General features: G+C 55.0%; 7 protein-coding genes across 7 annotated transcripts; 3 read left to right on the forward strand and 4 right to left on the reverse strand.

Annotated features, from left to right (window-relative positions):
• Positions 1-6,559: 6,559 nt before the first annotated feature.
• PHYSODRAFT_566207 (hypothetical protein) lies at positions 6,560-8,231 on the reverse strand (the record flags this gene model as incomplete). Its single annotated transcript, XM_009540215.1, has 2 exons — positions 6,560-7,573; positions 7,644-8,231. The coding sequence occupies 2 exons, from the start codon at positions 8,229-8,231 to the stop codon at positions 6,560-6,562; spliced, it is 1,602 nt and encodes a 533-aa protein (XP_009538510.1).
• Positions 8,232-8,627: 396 nt separating this feature from the next.
• On the forward strand, positions 8,628-11,058 carry PHYSODRAFT_307445 (hypothetical protein; the record flags this gene model as incomplete). The annotated part of the gene is made up of 3 exons (XM_009540216.1): positions 8,628-9,484; positions 9,583-10,183; positions 10,210-11,058. 3 exons carry the CDS (start codon positions 8,628-8,630, stop codon positions 11,056-11,058), a joined length of 2,307 nt encoding a protein of 768 aa, XP_009538511.1.
• A 772-nt stretch (positions 11,059-11,830) lies between these two features.
• PHYSODRAFT_341867 (hypothetical protein) lies at positions 11,831-12,122 on the reverse strand (the record flags this gene model as incomplete). The annotated part of the gene is made up of 2 exons (XM_009540217.1): positions 11,831-11,872; positions 11,931-12,122. 2 exons carry the CDS (start codon positions 12,120-12,122, stop codon positions 11,831-11,833), a joined length of 234 nt encoding a protein of 77 aa, XP_009538512.1.
• A 267-nt stretch (positions 12,123-12,389) lies between these two features.
• On the forward strand, positions 12,390-13,848 carry PHYSODRAFT_341868 (hypothetical protein; the record flags this gene model as incomplete). Its single annotated transcript, XM_009540218.1, has 2 exons — positions 12,390-13,073; positions 13,105-13,848. 2 exons carry the CDS (start codon positions 12,390-12,392, stop codon positions 13,846-13,848), a joined length of 1,428 nt encoding a protein of 475 aa, XP_009538513.1.
• Positions 13,849-13,935: 87 nt separating this feature from the next.
• Positions 13,936-16,372, reverse strand: PHYSODRAFT_341869 (hypothetical protein; the record flags this gene model as incomplete). The annotated part of the gene is made up of 2 exons (XM_009540219.1): positions 13,936-15,110; positions 15,163-16,372. The coding sequence occupies 2 exons, from the start codon at positions 16,370-16,372 to the stop codon at positions 13,936-13,938; spliced, it is 2,385 nt and encodes a 794-aa protein (XP_009538514.1).
• Positions 16,373-18,587: 2,215 nt separating this feature from the next.
• Positions 18,588-18,956, reverse strand: PHYSODRAFT_413021 (hypothetical protein; the record flags this gene model as incomplete). The annotated part of the gene is made up of 2 exons (XM_009540220.1): positions 18,588-18,637; positions 18,767-18,956. Coding segments are annotated over 2 exons (240 nt in total), but the record flags the coding sequence as incomplete, so codon positions are not given.
• A 2,830-nt stretch (positions 18,957-21,786) lies between these two features.
• PHYSODRAFT_533351 (hypothetical protein) lies at positions 21,787-22,212 on the forward strand (the record flags this gene model as incomplete). Its single annotated transcript, XM_009540221.1, has 1 exon — positions 21,787-22,212. A coding segment is annotated over one exon (426 nt), but the record flags the coding sequence as incomplete, so codon positions are not given.
• Between the last annotated feature and the right edge of the window lie 61 nt (positions 22,213-22,273).

Consider the following 22,273-nt stretch of genomic DNA (forward strand, 5'->3'; position numbering starts at 1 on the left):
GATTGACCTTCGCGATCAACACGGCTCAGGATCGGGTCCGTGGGGACTCCCCTTTTTATCTGGTGCATGGATGGGATCCTCTATCGACGCTCGAGGCAACGATACCTTTGGGTAGTACCCGGACTCGGGATCGGGATCCTCGACAGTGGCGTTATCGGATCCAGAAGCACTACGATCAGGCTCGAAGTCAGGTGAATGCTCGACTACGCGAGGCGATCGCGGATCGGGCCGATCGACACAATGAAGAAGTTCGACCGCACTCGATCGAAGCTGGATCTCATGTGTGGCTGTACCTGGATCGAGTGAAAGAGGGGTATGCCCGGAAGTTGGCCCACCTGTGGCACGGCCCGTTCCGTGTTGCAGAGAAGGTGAACGAGTATACGATGAAGCTTCAGATCGCTGGTACGGACTATTACCTGTTCCCGATCGTGCATGTTTCGAAGCTGAAGCTGGTCAGGGACTTCCCCGATCGAGCGCAGATCGCGCTCACAGTGGACGCAGCGGATCAACTCGATTTCGACGAAGTCTTACTTCCGGAGGACAGCTGGGCCCCAGATCGAGACGTGAATGAGTACGAAGTAGAGGAGATCACGGATATGCGGACGGGTCGAAGGACACGGTACGGCCGGACTCATCGAGAATTCCTGGTACGCTGGAAGGGTTACGACGAGCCTGACTGGGTCGACGAAGGTGATCTCAACTGCGGTACGTTATTGTACGAGTTCCTTCGAGATCGCGTGTACCGGAACCGATTCAGCGTGATGCAGTCTCACGAGGAGGAGTGAGATCGGGCCACCAGGGTGAGCGGGTCACCTTGGTGAGCGAGAGGGATGACGGATCGACGGGGAGGCCGTTGATCGGAGGAAGGGGTTGTATATGAACGAATGAGTGTATGTGAGTGCAGATCGGACGGTTATGGAGTGAGTACAGGAAGGCATGAGGACAGATCTTGGCCGATCGAATTAACAACGAATGGATTGACGAGGAACAGTGGAAGATCAAGGAAGAATGTGGGTTATTACGATGGAATGGATCAATCTGAGTACTTCGCGCTACGCGTATGGAAGATCGGCCTCCGCGTCCCTCCTATTCTTGGGGTGTGATGGTCGACTGGCTCGCTATTCGCGGAAGTCGATCGTGGAGACGGCGATCATGTCACGGCTGGTGTTGGGCGCCGACGTTGGGGTTGAACTTGTTGCGGAGACGCGGGATCCGCTGGGCTGGATGGTCCTGGGGGTGGGCGCGGTACTGGTTCCGCCAGGGATCATGGGTGTCGGCCTCGATCAGGGCCGTTCGGAGGTCAGTCGGTTCACCTTGGTGTTGGGTGGGGTTGCCGATGTTCGCAGCGCGAGATACCACGCCAGGATACCAGGTCACAGCGTCCCGCTGTCGCACCGGGATCTGCAGGAAGAATGGGTCCAGCAACAGATCGACGTCTGCCCACATCTCTCGCACCATCGGCAGCATATCGACGAGGAGTCGGCGTCACCGATCACCGAGGCGGATCCGTCGGGCACGACGATCGCGATGGTATCGCTCGACGATCTGATCCCGACGCTGGGCGGCCGTGATCGGGAGATAATGAGTTGTTTCCCAGAAGGCCTGGCGATTCTGCTCTTCGAATTGAAGATAGGCAGTGGCGATCCGACCCAATCGGGTGCCGGCGCCTCGATGGAGTGCCAGATCGAAAGTCAACGGATCGGCCGGGTTCTGCAGCGCCTGCCAGGGGCGATCGGCCATCAGCGCGGTGATGTTAGGTCCGGTGATCAGGTCGTCTCGATAGCCAACCCCGGCCGCAGGCTGGGCAATGCCCCGAACGACGAGCGGGAAGAGCCAGCCCCCGGGTAGGAGGAGATGGTGGGTCAGCGTCGACAGGATCATGCCGGTGATCTGTAGCTGTCCCAGCAGGATCAAAGGCCAGGGGTCTGTATCAGTCTGAGCGAGCGCTCTGGGGGCGTTGAAACCCGGGATCATGGTACCGATCGGAACAACGGCGGGACCCGAGGACGACGCCCCGGCGATCCAGGCGGAGAACCGGGCGGCGGCGATCCAGGTGGAGATCCAGGCGGGGATCCCAGAGACGTCGGTCCAGGTGAACCATGACGGGACTGATGCGTTCCATGGGACGATTGGGAGCGAGCCGATCCAGATTGGGAGTGAATTGACACGACGGAGGGCGATCGCGATCGCGAGCGAGCCGGCGAAGTGTGGGTACGGGCCGGCGAGGCAGATTGACGGCGGCGAGACTCCGATCGGGATCGAGCTAAGGCTGCGAGAGCATCCTGATCAGACCCCTCCGACTCGTCTTCTTCTTCGTCGGTCTCTTGATCGGGCCCCTCCGATTCGGAATTTTCCTCGTCGGCCGCGGATCGGGCCGAAGACTCCTCCTCTTCCAACCAGTCTTCCTGCGTAGATCGAGGGGCGAACCTGACTCTTCTTGGTCAGATCCCTCTTGATCGTTCAGATCGGAAGGCGGTTGATCCGCAGCAGGTACCTTCTTTGCGGGTTGATCTTCGGCGGGCTGACCCCCAGCGGGGAGTTCATCGTCATGGCCGGGTAACGAAAAGGAAGGTGAGGGAGACCGAGCGGGCGATCGACTCGTAGACCGACTGCGTGGTGGGGGCGCCGATCGGGCACGTTTGTGGATGTGCCCGACGACGGAGTCCGGAGATCCGGAGCGACTGCGGCTGCGACGGACAGGCGTGGTCGGCGCGCACTGGCGAAGTCCAATCCACCGAACCACGCGAGATAAGGCGTCGGCCACATTCTCGAGATCCTCGTTGGATCGATCGCTGACGCGCCGCAACATAGCGTAGGCGTCCTGGACGTCGATTAATTGGGCGTCTTGGGCACGGATCACTTGTTGCGCGTTTTCGAGACACGATTCTGTAACACAGCGACGGCATGAGCAGCGATCGACAACGGAATAGGCGACACGGAAAGTTTACGTACGGAGATCGGCGTTCTCTCGGAGCGCAACGTCGCGGTCCTGATGAGCTTGATCGACGTCTTCCACGGCAGCGGTGGCTTGGTCTCTCGCGGTATCTCGGGCGGTACGCATCCGATCCAGCTCCTCATTCACCTGGCGGAGGGCAACCTGCAGTCGATCGACGTCGGACGTGGGTCCGGTGGGGGGCGTTGGGGTTGGAGCGGCCGGAGTGGCCGCGGCTGTTTCGGCCATCCGAAGGGCAGTCTGGACCCGATCGAGGCTACCGCGTGTAAGGTCCAGCTCGTGGTTCACCTCGTCCAGCTCGCGCTCTTGCTCGGAAACTTGCGATCGGAGGTCCGAAATGTCCGCCGTGGCGAGATCGAGCTGGTAGTCCAGTCGATCACGATCGGCACTAGCAGTCGCGTGGTGGGCCTGAGCGCGCGTCAGCCGACGATCCAGATACTGGATCTCGGCGGTTTGCTGGGCTGTCTGATTCCGGAGGCCTTGGATCAGCTGCAGGCCTTGACCCCGGGCACTCTGCTGAAGGTCGCTGACTCCGGTCTGCAGACGGCGGATCTCTGCCTCTTGCGCCCAGCGGTGGCGCTCCAAGTCGTGTAGGTTCGCGGTCAGCTCGCGCACGATGTCGTCCTGGCGCGCCCGGTCGCGGATCATAGTCGATCGGGAAGCGTAGGCACATGCCAGCTCATCTTCTAGGCGGGCGATTCGGCGGGCAGCGTCGGAAGAAGCCGCGGCATGACGGGAGACCGTCGATCGCGTCGATCAAGGGGTCGAATGAGTCGACCGGGGCGAGCCGTGTGTCGAACCGCCGTCACCCGACGGATTGGGGGAATGCGCCGGAGGGTTGGTCGGTGGTGCGTCCATCTGGAGTAATCTGCGCTTGGGCCGGCGAATTGGAGAATGACCAAGGTCGAACTGTCCGAAGTGAGCCGCCGTGCGACACAACTTGCGGCAAGGGGGGCGGATGTGGAGAAGTGCTGAATAAGAATTGTTCTCCGAGAAAGGCGGCAGGGCCGATCGACTGGAGGCGTGGGAGATCGGCGATCGAGAGACAGGCAGCAAGGATCTACGGATCAGAAGGAGTTCTTCGGGAGATCTCAGGTGGTCCGATGACGCCGGCGCGTAAGGCAGGACATGTGTCAAGCCGGATTGTGGGTGATCGTGCCCAAACCGCGGCGTGATTCGTGGCCGACCCAAGTCCAGATCGTCGACAGAGCCCGCGGATCTGAGATGACCGAGGACAGAAGGTGATAGATCGGCGGCGCATGGCAACCGGCATAAGTCATCGATCGGGAGTGGATCGCCGATCGAGATCGACCGCGGATCGCCGATCGGGGTCGATCGTGGATCGGGAGCCGATCGTGGGTCGCCGATTGGGGCCGATCGGAGTCGATCGTCGATCGGGGCTGATCGTGGATCGAGCAGGATGGGACGCACATGGAGGACGAAGTCGGGGCAAGAATCCAGTAATCGTGTGGTTGTAGGAGGGTAAGCAAGATGGTAGCATTAGGGAGAGACCAGCTAAACATAAATCAGAAGAGAATTTGCACCGAAGACCACAAGTCCCATCAAGTCACCAAGTCCCAGGAACTACATTGGCCTCGGTAGCGTCGACACTTTGGGTAGTGAACTAGCGGTACGGTTAAGACTGGATTAATACATTGGCCAGCTTGACCTACTCTAGTGATCTATCTCTTGTGTGCAAGTCCTCGATCGACCGGGTATTGGTGCTTGGCCGACGATCGTTTCTCCTCTCGATCAACCTCGATCTCGCTATAGGAAGCGACAAGCAACTCAGGAAAGGAAGGAACACACCCGGAAAGTCAACCACAGGCCTTGGATCAACTCCAGGCCGACCGATCGCAGCGAACAACCCTCGATCGGAGCGTATACTCGGACGCAGAGCGAAGACTACCGCGCTGCTCTACAAACTATCCCCGCGTCACGCCAAGACACTCGATCTTCACCAAGCGCTGCATCTTCGGAGCCCCGAGAGAGCCGATCCAGTCTGCCGACGGGTACACAAGGTGAGAACAAGTTTAGCCGATCACGGATCGTTGGGGGGCCCCCTCCGTTAGTCGGTGTCTGGGTGCTGGTTGGTGGGAAGCTTGATCAGGCCTTAACCAGATTTTGGCCGATCCCGTTACACCACAGCAACCTGCCACCTCCTTCTTGCTCACCAGTCTGCACTGGAGGTGGTCGGTGTTCTTGGTATTGAGGCTGCTCTGGAGGGGGGCGGTGCACTTGGTACTGGGGTTGCGGTACCCCTCCGTAGAAGCTGCCGCGTACAAATGCACCAGGAGTCTGCACACCTCTCTGGCCATCCGCGAGCTCGTCCAGTTGCATGCGCTGCATGCCCATGCTGCCATGCTCGATAGCCTGAGGGAAAATGCTTCCACACCGCTGGGGTTGCTCTGGCGAGACTGCACCTTGGCGCAACGCACTAGGCGTCACGGCGCGCTCGATCACATCGATGCGATTCGTGAGCAACTTGATCGCGTCGAGAAGAGCAGCCGTGGCGTCGATTTGACTTGCAGATTCTCCTTGAACGTCTCCGCTCCTTTCGCGAGCAGGAGGTCCAGCATGGGGCTCTTGCGCAGCCACGGGCTGGTCGTTGCGGTCACTTGGGATCATAACCTGTCGGAAGGTTCACTTGCGCTGCGAGGAGAAGAATGTGAAGTGAGTTTATTTTGCTTTTGCGCGCTAGCTACTGCTATCTCTTCTCTCCTGTGCCTCCCTCTTGTAGTTCGGTTGTCTAGCTAGCGTGTCGTTGTTCCAAGCCTTGTGGTGTCGTTTGTGCGAAGTATCCAAAGCGCGATGCGGCGTTGTCGCTCAGTTGAGCCAGCGGTATCGGCTCCTTCCAACAGGGTTTTGCTCCAGAATAGGCAACGTGCGCACCAGCAGCCTGATTCGCACCATACATTCTGGAGGGCTTCAATACCTGGACCCTATCAGAGTTTTAACGCCTTCTTGTTGCATATACCTGTATTTGCAGCTACCGCAAGTTGTCGCGCAAGTACCATTCGGACAAGCAGACTTAGGTCACGGAATTTTCACCAAGCTCGAATTCTGGGGACTCCTGACTAGCAACAGGCCATATATGGCCACGTGTGCTTAGTGGCCGAGGCGCACATCCACTGCCTCCCCTTTGCCAGGCGGATGGTGTGGTCAACTGCTCAAGATCAGAAAGCTTCGTCAAGAAGCATCTCTCCTCCATGGCAATCTAGGATCCGGCCGGCAACCGAGTCGTCTTGATCGACTTCGATTGGTCTGGAAATGCTGGTATCGGCACGCACCCACCATTTATGGACGCTGAGATAGCGTGGCCACCACGAGCAAAGTGTGGGGAGCCGCTTCAAGTTGCTCACGATGCGTATTGGTTTGATGCGATAATTGCGCGATTGACCTGATAATTCAAGCCGCGCATTGAAGTGAAGTACCCGAGCAATAAACTCAATCTGCGTAAGTAGGCTAAAAGGAATGCGATTAACGCTAAACTTTTTTTTTAATTTGCTTCATGTAGTTGCGTATCAAGCATTGACAAATGAAACTCCACTGGACCTCAACCTGCTTGCGCACAAGCTTCTCATAACAGAAGAACCATAGTTGAAGCTAAGCTAATGACACTGTAAGACGCATAGCGTAGACTGACAGATGCTGATGTCGTGGCTGATGGGCTAGATGCCTGTGACGACGCCGCCGCTCCGACACTTCCAGTGCTGCTGCTGGCGCTTCCTGTTCCTGCTCCACTTCCTGTGAAGCAAACATGACATTGGTCAGCATTACAGCACAAGCTCTCAAAACGCAAGGATCTGACGTACCAGACGTAGCGTTAGCCCATCCAGCAACGGCATCGACCGGCTCGTTCACGGCAGAGCCTGCAGCTGTATAGCTACTCTCCGTTGTTTGTCTGGGGAAGCTCACCTCGTCCTCCATTGTCCACATGGCGCTGGAAGGTTCGTGCGTGGCATCCGACGCAGCAGAGCCCCATCGCCACTCCAGCGCGTCCTTCGTCGCCTTGAGATAGCCGTAGCCGTACTTGGGGATCAGCGTCTTCCACTTGAAGCCCTTGATGCCGAGCTGAGCCTCCTCACGAATGTACTCGTTGTTGCCTGGACTGCCGCTGATGACGATCGGAGGGACGTTGTAGCCGTTGAAAGTCGACGCCTCGAACATCAAGTACGTGTGCTCATGGCCAGCCAAGTACAAGTCCACCTGGTACTTGCTCATGAGAGGGATGATCTCCTTCGCGAACCGATTACCAGGCTCGCTCAGTCCTTTCGGCGTCTTGAAAGGCGGTCGGTGGCCGCAAATGACGACGTACGGCGTCTCGGAGCGCTTCACTCGGCTTAGATCGTACTCCAGCCACTTCGCCTGCGCAGTTCCCGCTGCTGTACGAGCTGCTTCGTCCACTTTCCACGTCCCGTCACTCTGCAGCGCAGCGTAGGCCTCGTCGCCGTACACTTCCGTGTTGATGAAGGCGAAGTGGATGAGCCCCGACGAGAAGCTGTAGAACTCGTTGGAAGAAGACCCACTAGCAGCTCCAGCACCCAGCGTGAGGCCCTGGAAGCGGCGGTAGTAGTTCTGCACTGCAAGAGCGGGCGAGAGCGCGTATTGATACTCATGCTACAATGACATACAAAGCCACAGTCAGTATTAACAGATATATCGACGCGATGAATAGTATTGAGCGCACATTGCCGACGGTCGTCATCATGGGCACCCGCGACGTGATCGGCTCGAGCTCGTCCATGTAGTTCTGAGCGTTCGAGCCCGTGAGCTCGTAGGACAAGTCGCCAATGTTCAGCACCCCACTGTAGGCCCCGTCGTCCAGCAGCGCGCTCTTCAGCGCCGGCAGGGACACAGCAGCTGCGTGGTCCTGCATAGGCGCCCCCATATCTCCAAACACCGCCCACGTGATCTCCCCGTCGGGGACTGTGAAGTTCTTAGTCTGCTCCTTGACGTCGGACTCGAGCGCGTAGAAGATCGTGGCGCCCGGCTCCAGGTTGGCCAGCAACGCCGACCAGCACGCCACGCTCTCGCCCGCCGCCTCCGTCACTAAACCTGCGCTTCTGCCGTCCACGGAGGAGCTCAGATCGTCAGCGGATGCACCGAATATGAGCCGGGAAGAGTTCACGCTGGACGAGGTGACCCAGTCCAGCATGTAGTGCACCCCATCGCCCTCCTTCTCCACGAGACTCAAGTGGAATTGCGTAGACGCAGACGCGGCCTCGAAGGTGGCGACGGCGGCAAGAATTGCAGCGATGCCGACGCGGAGCTGCATGGCTGGATGGCTGCCCTTTAATTGAATCTGCTCCGAGCAGATTGACAAGTGCAGCGGACGTGATCCGACTCTCTGCTCTGACTTCACCCTGACTAAGTACGAAACGTACGAACAGAGAACTGAAGACGGATGTCTACACACCCCAAGCGATACGACTGCGGGTACTCATGTTAGACGAACTCTTGACAACGTAGTAACTTTTGATAAGATGACCGGATTTATTAACTGTGAGAGCTCTGTGGGGCGAGGAAGTCACCCCTCGGTTGCGTGGACTTTCGAACCAAAGAATACAGTCATAGAATGTGAACGTACTCCATGGATTCTCGTGTGATCAAGGGGGGGGGGGCAGCCACCAGACGAGGGGAGATAGCCTTCACAGTTCAATTACGCGGCACGATGCCAAGCTCCTTGCAGTTGCGGGCTGAATCGGATTGGACCAGCAAACTTACAGCAGCGAAAACCTATGGGAACTATACCCTGGACATTGGCATTCTTCGAGTTCGCACACTTCTCCTTACTGCCGTGATGGCGAGCGTCTTCACTGGAGTGACGCTGTTATTCGCGGGTGATGGGGTCCAAGTGAGCTCCTTCCAGTCGGGCGATCTGGACGCTGCGGGGCAGAAGCAACTACTGGACAAGTACAACGGATGGCTGGGCAGTCTGACGGCGCTGGTGATGAAGCCGCTCGACGTGGCGCTGAGCATGTTGATTGCCGTTGTGTTCCTGTGTATCGCGACGAAATGGAGCGTTTATTATGAAACCCGCCGCAGATACCTCATGATGGCCGTCATTGGAGTCGTGGGCTATTTGATGAACACCGGCTTCAATTCCCTGAATTTGCAGGTTGTCTCGGGGAAAATTCGCCCCAGAATTATCTCGTCAGATCTCGCTGTGGAGAGCATTGACGATGACACTCAGAAGTTGGACGCTAGCGGGTTCTTGACGACGACAATGAACTCGAGTTTCCGTGAGAATTCGCCCGGCAACAGCGTCTTCAACACCATTTTACGCAATTTATTCGTGGCGACAGAGGAAGTTCCGACTTGGTGCAACCATACCGACGACTATGTGTATCTGTTCAAAAATACCGTCGCTACGTACGGCTTCCCTTCACGATCGTGGCAGCAGCGTGCGCTGTCCAAAGCACGGGAGCCAACGGGTTCGTTGAGTATGCCGATGAATGCCTCCAAGTCCGAGCTCCCATCGGACGAAGAGCTTCCGATGAATAGTTCCATTGCTACAAACCTCGCAGTGTACGCGCTGGTCGTAAGCGACACGTTTCTTGGGTGGTGGGGGGAGTACAAGGAGGCTTGGGGGACTGAAATGCACCCTACTACTGGCGATGGCTTAGGTTCGATTGCGATGGCAGATTACCTGAATCTGCGTCCGGTAACGCAACTTTTCTAGGTAATCTGCACGAGGTGATCGTCAACTACTTCGAGAGGACGGAGAACGCCAGCACAACGGACGAACTGGCCAAGATGGAGTTCTCCCACGTCGATTTGGCTGAAAACATTGCGTTTGACGCCTTCACGATCGAGATCCCGACGCAAAAGTTTGGGCTCCAGAACGACAATTCGTCGAGCTCCATTCCGTTTTATAACCCGTTGAAGGCTTACAGCTGCAACACGAAGGCGTGCATTGTGTCAGACGTGCTCAAATACGCGAAATTATACGACAATACGTTCGAGACGACTGTGTACCCGCGTGTTCAAGCCCTTGCCATTTGTTTGAATGACGCGGGGGGAGAAGACTTGGTTGTCGATTTGAGTTACTATCACTCGAACCAGATCTTGCAAGCATGTACGCAGCGCTCGGCCACTTCCATGATCATCGTCAGCGTTGGGAAGCGCGTTGAAGGCGACTCATTTGCAGCGCCTGACACAGAGGCTGATGATTTGTGGCTTACAGCTAAACAACTCACTAATGCTCGTATGGTGTACTCTCTCACGGTGGGGTGTCTTCGTGGATACCGGAGGATCTCTCTGATGTGTATGGCGCCGAATGTGCTAGTGATGGAGGCTGTTATGGTGTTCGGTTCCCGCTGGAGCAAGCCGCCAATTCGAGTACCAATGCCATGCTATTGGTTAGCAGCACCAGCATCCCGATGAGTTCACTCAGCCCCATCAATATGAATGCAGTCGTGTACTCGGTGGGGTCGTCGCAGTGGAAAATATTGGCTTCGACACTGGAGGAGGCGAGAGGGGCCGCGCTGAAAACCGAGACCAGGCCAGCGCACGTGGTTTTGCCTCGCAATTTCAAGACGACCGATTACTCGTTGACTGCGTTCATGGAAGGCGAAGGCTTGGCGGTCTGTGAGCGCAGTGTCGACACGCTGTTGAACCACATCGAGAAGAACCACCTGTACATCGAGCACACACTTCAACCGGCGTACACGGCAGGACTGTATTTCATCCTCCAGAACGCCGTGGTGCATGAAGCGCTGCAGATTAGCGATGATCCGGTGGAGATGTCGTTGGGGTTCTCGGGGAACACCCTCGATATGTACGTGCAAGCGTCCATTCCGACTACAAGTATGCTGATCGCCTTTGCCGGCTGCATTATCATGGTACTGGGTACTGTAGTTGTTTTTGTATTGGGCACACGTGGCGAACAAACACTACGCGAACACAGTTCGGCTGCTATGGCGGCAGACATACTGGGAAATCTGGAGAAGTTCCCACCTTTTTTGCTGCGGTTTGAGCTGCGAGAGTCCGACACGGGAGAAGCTGCAGGGGCTTTATTGGACGCACTGCATGTTGAAAGTATGGTGTTAGTCGACAAGGAAGACCGAAGTCAGCCGTTCGCTATAGGTAGCGAGGTTTGAGTTTGTTTATATAATTCAATATATACACTTAAAATGCATTCAGTTTTGGTTTCCTGGTCCCCATTGAGCCTCATCTCCAAGCTGCAGCAGCATTTTGCGTCGTAGCGCGGCTGTGTGTTCCGAGTCTGCCGCTATAACTTGTAACAGCTTTTGTAAACTCTCTTTGCTCATCCTGGAAATGACTTTCTCGGCGATGTAGTTCGACAAAAAAGCCAACTGGAAACTCGCTCGGAAATCAGTTTCGCTTGGGACCATCTCCAGAATGTGGAAGCTGCGATAGTTCACGATTCCAGCTCCCTCACTTGGTTTGTTGTTTCCGAACGAAATGGCATCGAGGGGGCTAAAGGAGGCAATCGCTGTATCCAGTTCGAAAGATTCGTCTCGGTCAGATTTGGTGAAGACGAATCTTGGAATTCCACCAAACTTGTTGTATCTCGAAATCAACACGTCATTCGGTAGCTTTAACCGGTCGCTGAGGAGTGAGTTGTAGTTTTGAAGCTCGATGACTCTCGCTCCATAACAGTGGAGTATTTCGCGTGCGGATGCTCCAAAGGTGGGAAGTCGGACATTGTGAAGTACCTTATGTTACGATCGTGTCCACTTTCGCCGTTGTCCACTCTTCTCCTTTTCGTTTGGAAGGAATGGGCCACGTCGTGAAACCAATCATCTACTCGTGTGCGTTTGCCGATAAGCTTAGCATCTTGCTGCACAATAGGCTGTTCGACGCGTACGAGCACGTGGATTTGATCGGTGGAGGGGTTAGGCATCCCTTTCAGCGCTTCTTGGAGTCTAGCATCGCCCTGGAGCTCGAGATCTGTGTGTGTCAGCTCTGTAATAAGAGCCGAGTTTTCTCACGTCTTCAGCCTCTTCACGTCTTCGGTGTCGGATTCAAGCCACGCGCCGTTCTTCTTTGCCAGAAAGAGTTGCAAGCTGCGTGCAGGAACGTCGATGTCTTCAATTTTCGCCTTGATCGCATTTTTCAGGAGATTCATCGTCACACTCTTGTCAATGACGATAGAGAGTGTGCTGACTTCCCCAATGATCGCGCAGATCAGCAGCACCATGGTTGACGGGTTCTGAAATGATCGACACAGGGGCAGGAAGAACGCGCTGTTGGTCTCAAGCTTTCAATAAATCAAGCGATAATACAGCAGCGGACTTGAATCATACGCACAGCATCAATCTGCAATTGATGAGACGGTCCGCATGGCTACTTTTTGCGCTAGTCGCACAAACTTCAGTGTATGTGCCCCTTATGTGGTCAATACACTCGATTAAATCCGAACTCACTGACTCCTTGCGCATCAAGTCAGACACGTCAACTACATACCATGCCGCGTCTCCTCCTCGTGACTCTGGCCGCGCTGCCGCTGCTTGCTGCAGCGCTATCCCCGCCGCGTGACCGAGGTCCTCTGTTCGAAGGGTCAACGGTAGTGAGCTCGCTGGACGTAGAGGGCTACGAGGCCATGCTGAACGACTCGGCCTCGGTCTGGCTCGTGGACTACTACTCGTCGTGGTGCTCGCACTGCCGCATGTTCGGCCCGGAGTGGGAGAAGGTAGGCGCGTTCTACGCACAGTCCGAGCTGCTGCAGGTGGGGGCGGTAGATTGCAACCGGCACAAGGAGATCTGCACGCGGGAGGAGGTGCACGCCTACCCTACAGTCAAAGCCCACCATGTTCCACTCAAGTCGAATGAGAAGGTGAGCATGGAGGCGAGAGGACGGAAGACGCTCACGTCGGTGGTCACGTGGGTGGAGGACGTGCTGAAAGAGCACAGTATCGAGTCTGGGGTGGACGTGTCGACTATCGCTGAAGGGAACAACAATCTGCGACGGAATGACGGGGAAGAGGCTGAGACCGCAGCGTCGAAAGAGATTAAGGACGATACGTACGCCCAGATGAAGTATAACCGCCTACTGGATGCCGGTAAGGCTGTGATGCTCGCTCTGGAGGAGAGCTTCTTCATTGTTACGCCGGTGCTGCAAGGCGAGAGGTACGAGGCTGCGCTAAGGTGGGTACGCCCTCGCTGTGTCGTTCCCAACGGAGGAGAACCGCGCAGCTATGGGGAAGCTGGTGGATTTGATGAAGCAGCAGAAGAGTTGGTCCATGGATGAGTGGAGAGAGCTCCTTAAACGATGGAGACCTGTTGCGAGGGAAACGAGCTTCCCTACTGACCTGTTTGACCCCCGAGGAGACGACGACTTGGGCTGGGAGGTCTGCAAAACTTACACTTGTGGGCTGTGGACGCTGTTTCATAGCATGACTACGAGGGAGTTTAAGGCGGAGGAGGCGTGGAAACCGAGTGAGACCATGGCGGCGATTCGACTGTACATGAAAAACTTTTTCGGCTGCAAGGACTGCCGCGATCACTTCATGGAGGCGAATCCCGAGAGTTTAGTGGCCGAATTGGCCGCCAGCGACGCGCACGGACCACATGCGGTTGTGGTGTGGGCCTGGAAGATGCACAACTCGGTCAACAAGAGACTCCACGTCGATCAATGGCCCTCAGTGTCGAGCTGCTCCAGCTGCTACATTGACATCGGTGGGCCTGTGTCAATTGGCATGTCGTTGATCAACGAAGATGGAATGGTGAACTACCTGACGAGCGTCTACGGACATGAAGATAAGACTCTCTTCAATGAGTTTACCGAGGCAGCCACGTACCCGTTCGCTGCTCAAAGCTTCAACGCTATAACAGCAGCAGCGCTGGTCTTGGCACTTGTGGTCGTTGTACTGAAGACACAGAAGCACCGCTTTGCCGTCTCCAAAGACAACGATCACACGGCGTAAATGTACTCCCAGGGTTTATTATTTTCATGAAAAAAGAGATTATGACGACAGCTATACCCGGCCGGTACCAGCAAATTGTGGCATCCCTCACGGCTCTAGAGTCACTTTGCACATGCTCTTCTCGACGCTGATAGCCTGGCCGACTGCAAATATCTGCGCCTCGTCCTCTTTGTGAGCGAAGACAACCTCTTCAACACGAAGCGAGTCCAGCGTGGGTCCTGTGCCTCCACCAACTCCGTCGTGAAGGTACAAGCGCAGCATGAGCGGAGGGAACTTGCCGCTGTTGGTCAGTGCTTCAGTTGCTGTCGCCGCTGAGCCATGCTCGATCACCTTCCCGCGTCTCGCTATTGCGACGACCGTTATGCCGCACACCACGATCAGAGCGCAACCAGCGAGTGCGAGCAGCAGGTTCGTCGTGGGGATGGACACTTGGACGTACATATCCTGGATGTTGCCGGCGAACTGCAGCGAGTTTTGCTGCGACGAAGAGGAATTGGCCGAGATTGGCGACTGTACCATCCCGTTCTGGAAGATATAGTAGAGTCCGGCAGTGTACGCTGGCTGGAGGGTGTGCTCGATGTACAGATGGTTCTTCTCGATGTGGTTCAGGTAGTTGTCGATGAGGACCTCGCAGTCCTTCATGCCATCGCCCAGCATGAACTCGGTGAGGGTCGAGTTGATTGTCTTGAAGTTGCGGGGCAGAACAATGAACATGGGTGTGGTATCCGTCCTGAGAGCGGCCCCCCGGGCCTCCTCCACCGTCGACGCCAGCGTCGTCCACTGGGAAGACCCAACGTCGAACCAGATCGCGTTCAGGTTGATCGGGCTCAGCAAGTCCATGGGAATGTCGCTCACCCCCACCAGCAGCTGGTCGCTTGACTCGAGGGGGAAGCGGACGCCGCTGCAGCCACTGCCAGTCGCGCAGCTAGCGTCGTAGACCTCGGACAGGTCCTCCAGACTCCACGACAACCGCCCGACAGTCAACGAGTACACTATGCGAGCGTTGGCAACTCGAGCGGCCAGGCCATCGGGGTCATCTTCAAAGGCGTCGCCCTCCATGCGTTTCCCGACGCTGACGATGATCATGGACGTGTTGGAGCGCTGGTCGCAAGCCTGAGCCACTTCGTTCGATCTGAAATAGTCAAAGTCCGCAACCAAGTCTTCCCCTCCCGCGTCGTTGATACAGATTGAGAGCGCTTGAACACGCGGGTACACCGTAGTCGTGGATCCGTCGGCGGTATACTCCTGCAGTCCTGCTGACCCTAAAATGCACGACTCGGTGTTGCAGAAGTAGTCGTAGATAGGCGTTGTCACTGGAGGAATTGTCCTCCTGATACCCGATCATTTGCGTCGGGATCTCGATCGCGAAGGCGTCAAACGCCACGGTCTCAGCCAAATCAACGTGGGAAAACTCCATCGTGGCCAGCTCGTCCGTCGTACTCGCGTTCTCGGCCTTCTCAAAGTACTCGACAATCACCCCGTGGAGGTTACGGAGGAAATCGGGCGAGGAGGCCGTCAGATTCAGATAGTCCGCCATGACCAGGGGAATCGACTGGTTCCTATTGACGTAACCTGGAGCGTAAATGCTCCACGCCTCGTCCGTTGAGCTCCACCACCCGAGGAAGCTGTTGCTCACTATCAGCGCGTACGTCGCGAGGTTGGTCGCGATCGACTGGTTCATCAGGAGTTCGTAGTCTGCTGGAAGATCGCTAGTCGCAGCGTTCATGGGCATAGCCACGGAAGCTGTTGGGGTTAAAGCTTGCGATAGCGCGAGCTGCTGCCACGATCGAGACGGGAAGCCGTAGCTCGCAGCGATGTTCTTGAACGGGGACACGAAGGCGTCCGTGTGGTTGCACCACGTCGGGACGTTCTCGGTCGGTACGAATAGCTTGCGCATGATGGTGTTGAGGACGCTGTTGCCGGCTGTGTCTTCACGGAAGCTGTGACTCCACGTGGTGGTCACGAATCCGTCGGCACTCAGTTGTTGAGCGGTGTCGTCACTAGAGCTCTGCTCTGCGAGGTCAGCGGCGAGAATCCGTGGGTGGATGTCCCCCGAGATCACTTGGACGTTGAGGGAGCTAAGACCAGTGTTCATGAGGTACCCCACAGCAGCCACGGCAGCCATGGCAAGGTACGCGCGTCGCTCCCCGAGTTGACTGAACTTGGTCGCGAGGCACAGGAAGGCGACGGAGATGACCATACTCAGCACCACGTCGACTGGCTTCATGAGCAGAGCGGTATTGGCTCCGGAGATGGAGTTGTACCGGTCCAGCATCTTCTTCTGCTCGGCTGCGTCCATGTCGGTGGACTCGAAGGTTCGAACGCGCACTCCGTCGCTGGCGAACGGCAGCATGACACCGACGAGAATGCCGCCCACGATGAGAGATCCGAAGAGCACGCGGAAGCGGTAGACGTCCACGAACAGCGAGTAGTTGGGTGAACCTTCGACATCGTTGAAAGGGGCGTATGCCGGTGTCGCGGGAGTTTGTACCCCCGCCTCCGACTCCTTCGTGTTCTCCGGCATCGATGCGCGCGCGACTTGGTGGAATGAACAATGACTAGGGGGGAACGTGCTGCCATGCCATGACCACGTGAAGGAGACATGCTGAACGTACCTATCTGATCAGTTCTGTATCCTCCTATGGGTAAAGTTGGACAACGGGTAGACGTTTAGTCCGTTAGTTCGTGAAGGATATCAGAGAGATGATCGATGAAGCCGAACAGCGCGTGGTACTTCGCGTTCTACTCGTTCGACAAATGGGTTCAAGCCATTGCAGCAAACTCTACTTCGTGACTGAGAAACATAGGCAAGTTTTGACAGCAATGCAAAAACACCTACTGCATGCATATGCAGTGAGTGAGGAAAGGGCTTTCGTATTTGATCTCAATATGGCCATCAAAGCGAATGACGGAGATACAGTACATCGTATCGAATGCGATGACTCAGACGTTACACTTGTTAGTTTGAAGCCATCGACCGTTGATTCGAGCTTCGACTAGCGGGATGCTTTCTGGTGCCTGGTTTAGAGGCTGTGCTCAACATATCAACAGCAAGCACTGTATCCAACTCCTTGCCAATAAGGTCAACCCCTTACGAATAGCTAACTACTGAGTTTGGTCTTCCTTATAAAACAACATCATACTTCCAACATGCAGCGAGTCGAACAAAGCTCCTGAGCTTCCCCCGTGCCGGAATCTCGTAGCTTCAAGCGCAGTAAAAAGGGGGAAAAACTTCTTTAGATTTCCCAGTGCGCTAGGTATTCGAGATAGCGGCAATAATACTACACAGTCTGCAATGCGCTCACAACGCTTGCAGGCGGAATCGATGCTTGCTTGCTCGAACATAACGAGAATATTGGGGCTCGCTCTCGGCAAGAATCTGACGATAAATAAAATCCAAGCCGTCGTGGCATACATTAGCGATGCAGTCTGAAGGCTTCGGCAAGTAGTGAATCATGTATTGGAGTAACTTGTTCTACCGCCTAATAGCTGGTAATCTTTCCGACACACTGCGTCACCTCGATATCAAATGTTGCTTTGCACGTCGTCCGGTTCTTGCTTCGGTAGAGCTGCAACGCAAACCCGTCGTAAATGTCGCTCGAGACGATGAACAGAAGGCTATGCGAATAAGATGAAAATTCTTTCCCTTATGTAGCTTGAATAGACTTGATTTTTTCCTGAATTGGACCCCATTTTCAGCACATCCAACGGCCTGTCCATCGAGATATGCCAAACAAAACTTCTTGGTAGTGAGGTCTTGCAGAACGACTTCTCTCCCTCGCCACGACTGCAGATTCTGCTCTGAAGTCATCAACCACGAGCGGATTTCATCGACTGAGCTCGCATTATACCGAGTGATGACAATCGCCTCCACTGCCAAAGACGAATACCCCACGTAGGGGAGGCTGGGCAGTGCCACATCGCGATACAAACTGAATATGAGGTGCTTCATCGTGTCACTAAACGCACACCGCCTGAAGAGTAGAATATATCCTCTTTGAACTCGGCAACCGTCTCCGGAATTTCATCCTCCACACGTTTTACCAGTAGCTCGAGTAATTCCGACCGTGAAAACAGGAACCTCGGCTTACCGCAAAGAGCTTAAATCGCTGAATCCATTCGCCTTCATCCTCCACGTGAATATTACTGGCGAATTCTTCGCACTCAGCTTTAGTCCATGGATTCAGATACACCGTAAAGCACGAATCCTTCCTAAAGTGGTTGAAGTTTTCACGGCGAGGGCTGGCGAGGAGATACACATGGCGAAAATGGCCATAGATAAACGCGGTGTTGTGGTCATTTTCATCAAAGAAGCCCTCGTAGGTTTTCCCAGGATGAGGCGCAAGCGATGCTTCGTAGTCTCCTGCCCCGGTCCAAGTGAAGTAGTAAATCTTGGAATCAACTGCAGGATGATAGGCGACGTCCCTCCTTCCGTCATGAACTTGAGGAACAAGAACACTCCAAACACCGACCTCCCAATCCCAGGACTGCCGATAACTAGGACTCTGCGCGCACACTCCAGTTTCTCCGTGATCATCGCATAGACGTCCAAATACTCTTGACGAACGTATAAACCGTTGGGCAAAGTCGTCCAAGAAGTTTTCTGGAAGTCCCGATACTAAACTTTCTACAGCCAGCTTGGATTCACTTAGATGGTGAGCAAGTTGGGCGATTGCGAGCGTGTCAAACCCGGAGATGACTTCTTCGACCTCGCGTTTCCTTTTAGCTGCTGACCATTTCGGAACAACCACCAGCACGTGAACTTGATCGTCATCCGGTTGAAAATTGTCTCCAAAGTAATTAAGGTTCTTGAAACGAAGCGCGGGGTTCAGCCACTTAAAGCCTTGATGGCGCTCATGTTCATCGAGATCCAGCGAGAGTGTTGTGTCTAGCGTCACAGCCATCGCATCAGTCGCACTCAACCACTTGCCGTCAGTCTTCTTGGCCAGGAAGAGCTGCAGGTTGGGGGCGTCGACATCCTTCAACGTATTCGGGTTTTCCTGCTCGATAGGTTCCTTCAACTCGCCCACCTTCGCGCCATCGTCGACTTCCACGTCGAACGTGCTGCCCACACCAACAATCGCGCAAGTGAGTAATATCTTCCACATCGTTCCTCAAGGCCGCAGATTCTCAAATGAGAATGAGATTTCTGTGACGTAGAGTGTACTAACCACCGAAAACCTCCTGCTGAAGCCCCTTGACCCGCAAGGCAAAGTCATTCGAACCGCTTGTGAGCGAGAGCAGTGCCAGTTCATCCTCCAGCGCCTTCACTCGAGCATTGGCTTCATCCAGTTGTGCCTGCTTCTCTTGAGTCTGCTGCTCGGCACGACGCAGCAGCGCGTTCTGGTTGTTCCGGGTTCTGGTTTAGGCTTTTACGTAAGTAGTTGCCGGTAGTCTTACAGGGCTTTTGCTTATCTCCTGACACGGTTCTTCAAGATGCAGGTTTTACTCCAGCTCGCAAAACTTCAGTTTGCATGCTTTTGTTAATTGCCAACAACTGTGCCGACAAACTTACTTATTGAGCCTATTAACCTGTGCAAACCGCGTACTCGGTATCAACCTCAACATCCAGCTTCATGACTTTGAAATGTGAACGCATTGCCTTGTAGTCGATGAATCCTCCGCTAGGTTCCATCCTCTTCCTCAAAATTTCTTCGGCGGCTTTGTCAACATGTTCCTCACTGCCTTTAAGCACCGACTTGAGAGCTGTTTTGTTGGCTGAATTCATTGGGACGATAGGTGTACATGCTGGATGATACGCCAATGTTCCATGGAACCGCTCCGTCTCGTCTCGGGTCAAGAGGAAGCAATCACTCGGCACAACATAGTCCTGAAGATTTGACGGGGCAACGCAATTCATGACCCCTCCCACCAAACGCGTGCCTTTCTCGAGAAATGCAGGGCGGGATTTCCTCAGCTTGCGAAGATACTCCCTTGCTGATTTTGGCTGAAATTTACCGAAATGCCGTTTTCTTTGGTCCACAAAGACAATCAAATTCTCAGAAAGAGCATCCTTCAGAGCAAAGAAAATATCGACGCCAGCTCCACCAACCCCATTCACAATGATGTTGCCACTTGACGTCCAGTCGGCTTTTTCCGCTAGATGGTCTTTTCGTGAAACGACTTTGGGAGTTGAAGAACCATATTTTTCCGCACACTCAAACACTCTTGACGGAGCAAGTTTCACGGAAATGTGACGCGTGTCATCGCTCATCAGCGCCCCCGGCAGAAGCTCTCCCAGCGTCACAGTCGAGCGCCCAAGGCCGAATCGTTGATCCCGGCCAAGGGGCGAGTGAAGGCGCCGCCTGTGGTGAGTGTGGAGATGTTGGAGCCAGACTATTCAGGAGTCGCACTGAGTTTTGATGGCGCAGCTAAGACGTCCACGAAACGAGGAAGTTGCGGGTGTATACTGTGGCAGCTTCCCGAATGGACTGTCATCGAGGCTCGCGGCTACATCCTGGATGGAGTGACAGTCAACGACGCGGAGTACTATGGACTACTGAAAGGCATGACCATGGCGCTCCAGCGGGGCATCGCGGACCTCGTGGTCGTAGGTGACTCAAGGATCGTCATTCAGCAAGTACAAGGACTCATCAACTGCAAACAGCCTAACCTGCAGCGGAGGCTCGCCGAATGCCATGTGCTCAAGGAGAAATTCAGGACAGTCCGACTCGTACACGTCAAGCGTGAATATAACCAGGCCGCGGACTACTTGAACTCTAAGACACTGGCCCTGGGCGAAGATTGCGCGATTCAGGATGACGAGGAGCGACAGCACATGGAAGTGGTGTCCAAGATCCGAGAGCAATTGATGAAGACGATTATTGCTGGCCCAGATGAACAACCCGCAGATTCAGAAAGTCCTTCTGGCTCCACTCCCGGAATATCCGCTGAAGTGAAGCCGGGCCCCGGCCCGGAATCTGCCCCGCTCACGGAGGCAGCCCGGGTAATGGCGGTGCTGACAAGGACTCAGGCAGGACACACGCAGGATGAACGCCCACCCATGGGGCCCTTGGAATACCAGGGATTCGAGAAGGGAGATGCCGTATGGCTCCACATCCCGAAGGTCCAGCCTGGATTGAGCCGAAAACTAGCCCACCTGTGGCATGGCCCGTTCCGCATTGATGAGATTCGGGATGATTTTCGGGTGCGCCTCAAGATCGAGGACACCGGCTACCGGGTTAACCCATGGGTCCACGTGAGTCGTCTCAAACCGAGGGCGGTCTTCCCGAAACGGCCCACGATTGAGCTGGACCTCGATGATGAGGATGATTTCAACGCCGCGCTACTGCCCGAGGACAGTTGGGAACCCGATCATGCCAATGATGAGTACGAGGTCGAGAAGATTCTGGATTTGAGATGGATCAAGAGGACGCGGATATCCAAGCGCACTCGAGAATACCTGATCAAGTGGAAGGGGTATGCAGACCCCGAATGGATCCCGCTGTCCCAACTCAGCTGTGGGGCGCTACTGTACGAGTTCAACCAAGGGGCGAAGGCTAGGGCACGTTTCCAGGCTATGCAGGCTGGAGACGATCACCCCAGGCAATAGCCGTCCTGAATGGAGGAAGCTCAACCGACCGTACCCGCAAGTTGTGAGACGACTGAACATGTTTTGATTACGAATGGAAATTTGGAGAGTATCGAGTGGAGACGACGCACTTTCAGGGTGCGGACGCTATGATGAACCTAAATGTGACGGTGAATGCGACGAAAGATGGGTCGTTGACATGATGAGAACAAGGTATAAGTCGTGAGGGGAGACAACCGGGATGTCCATACCGTAACCCTTCTGGATCGCATCACCGTACATGAGAATCGTCTCTTCATCAGGAAGCATAATGAGTCCTTCCGGATGCTGAGCCTGACTCCGGCACAGTACATGAAATCCATCCCGAGCAACACGTCCACGTCTTCTCCAATGTTCGTGACCCACAAATCCACAACGTACACGATTCGAGGTCCCAGAGTATGGTGGTGGTGGATCAGTATAAAGCAGTCGAATCGGGGTTCTTAGAATCGGCTATTGTCAACTTCAACACATTCATCTCTCAGTTGGCCTATCAACTGGTATTCAACGACTTTGTGATGCACCGCTCGACGAGGGTCACTATTGCTGCTGATTTCCGTGACGACGTAGCGCCCCCAACTCACACACTCTATGCATTTAGTACGCTTCCCCGGTACAAGCGTCTTAGCGGGACAATCTTGCGTGCGCAGCGCAAATGCAGTATTTGCGGGCGGAAGGCCTCATATTACTGCTCCGGGTGCTCTGATCCACTGGAAAACAATTTCTTTGAGGTTTGCGGCCTGAAGACAGGTCGGGACTGCCACTCACTCCATTTAAACACTACATTGGTCTAACTAGTAACCTCTAAACGCTCTTTCTAATACATTTACTCATGCATTCAACTAATCAGCTTGA

Source organism: Phytophthora sojae (genome assembly GCF_000149755.1).
Source record: "Phytophthora sojae unplaced genomic scaffold PHYSOscaffold_15, whole genome shotgun sequence".
Classification (NCBI taxonomy): Eukaryota; Oomycota; class Peronosporomycetes; order Peronosporales; family Peronosporaceae; genus Phytophthora; species Phytophthora sojae.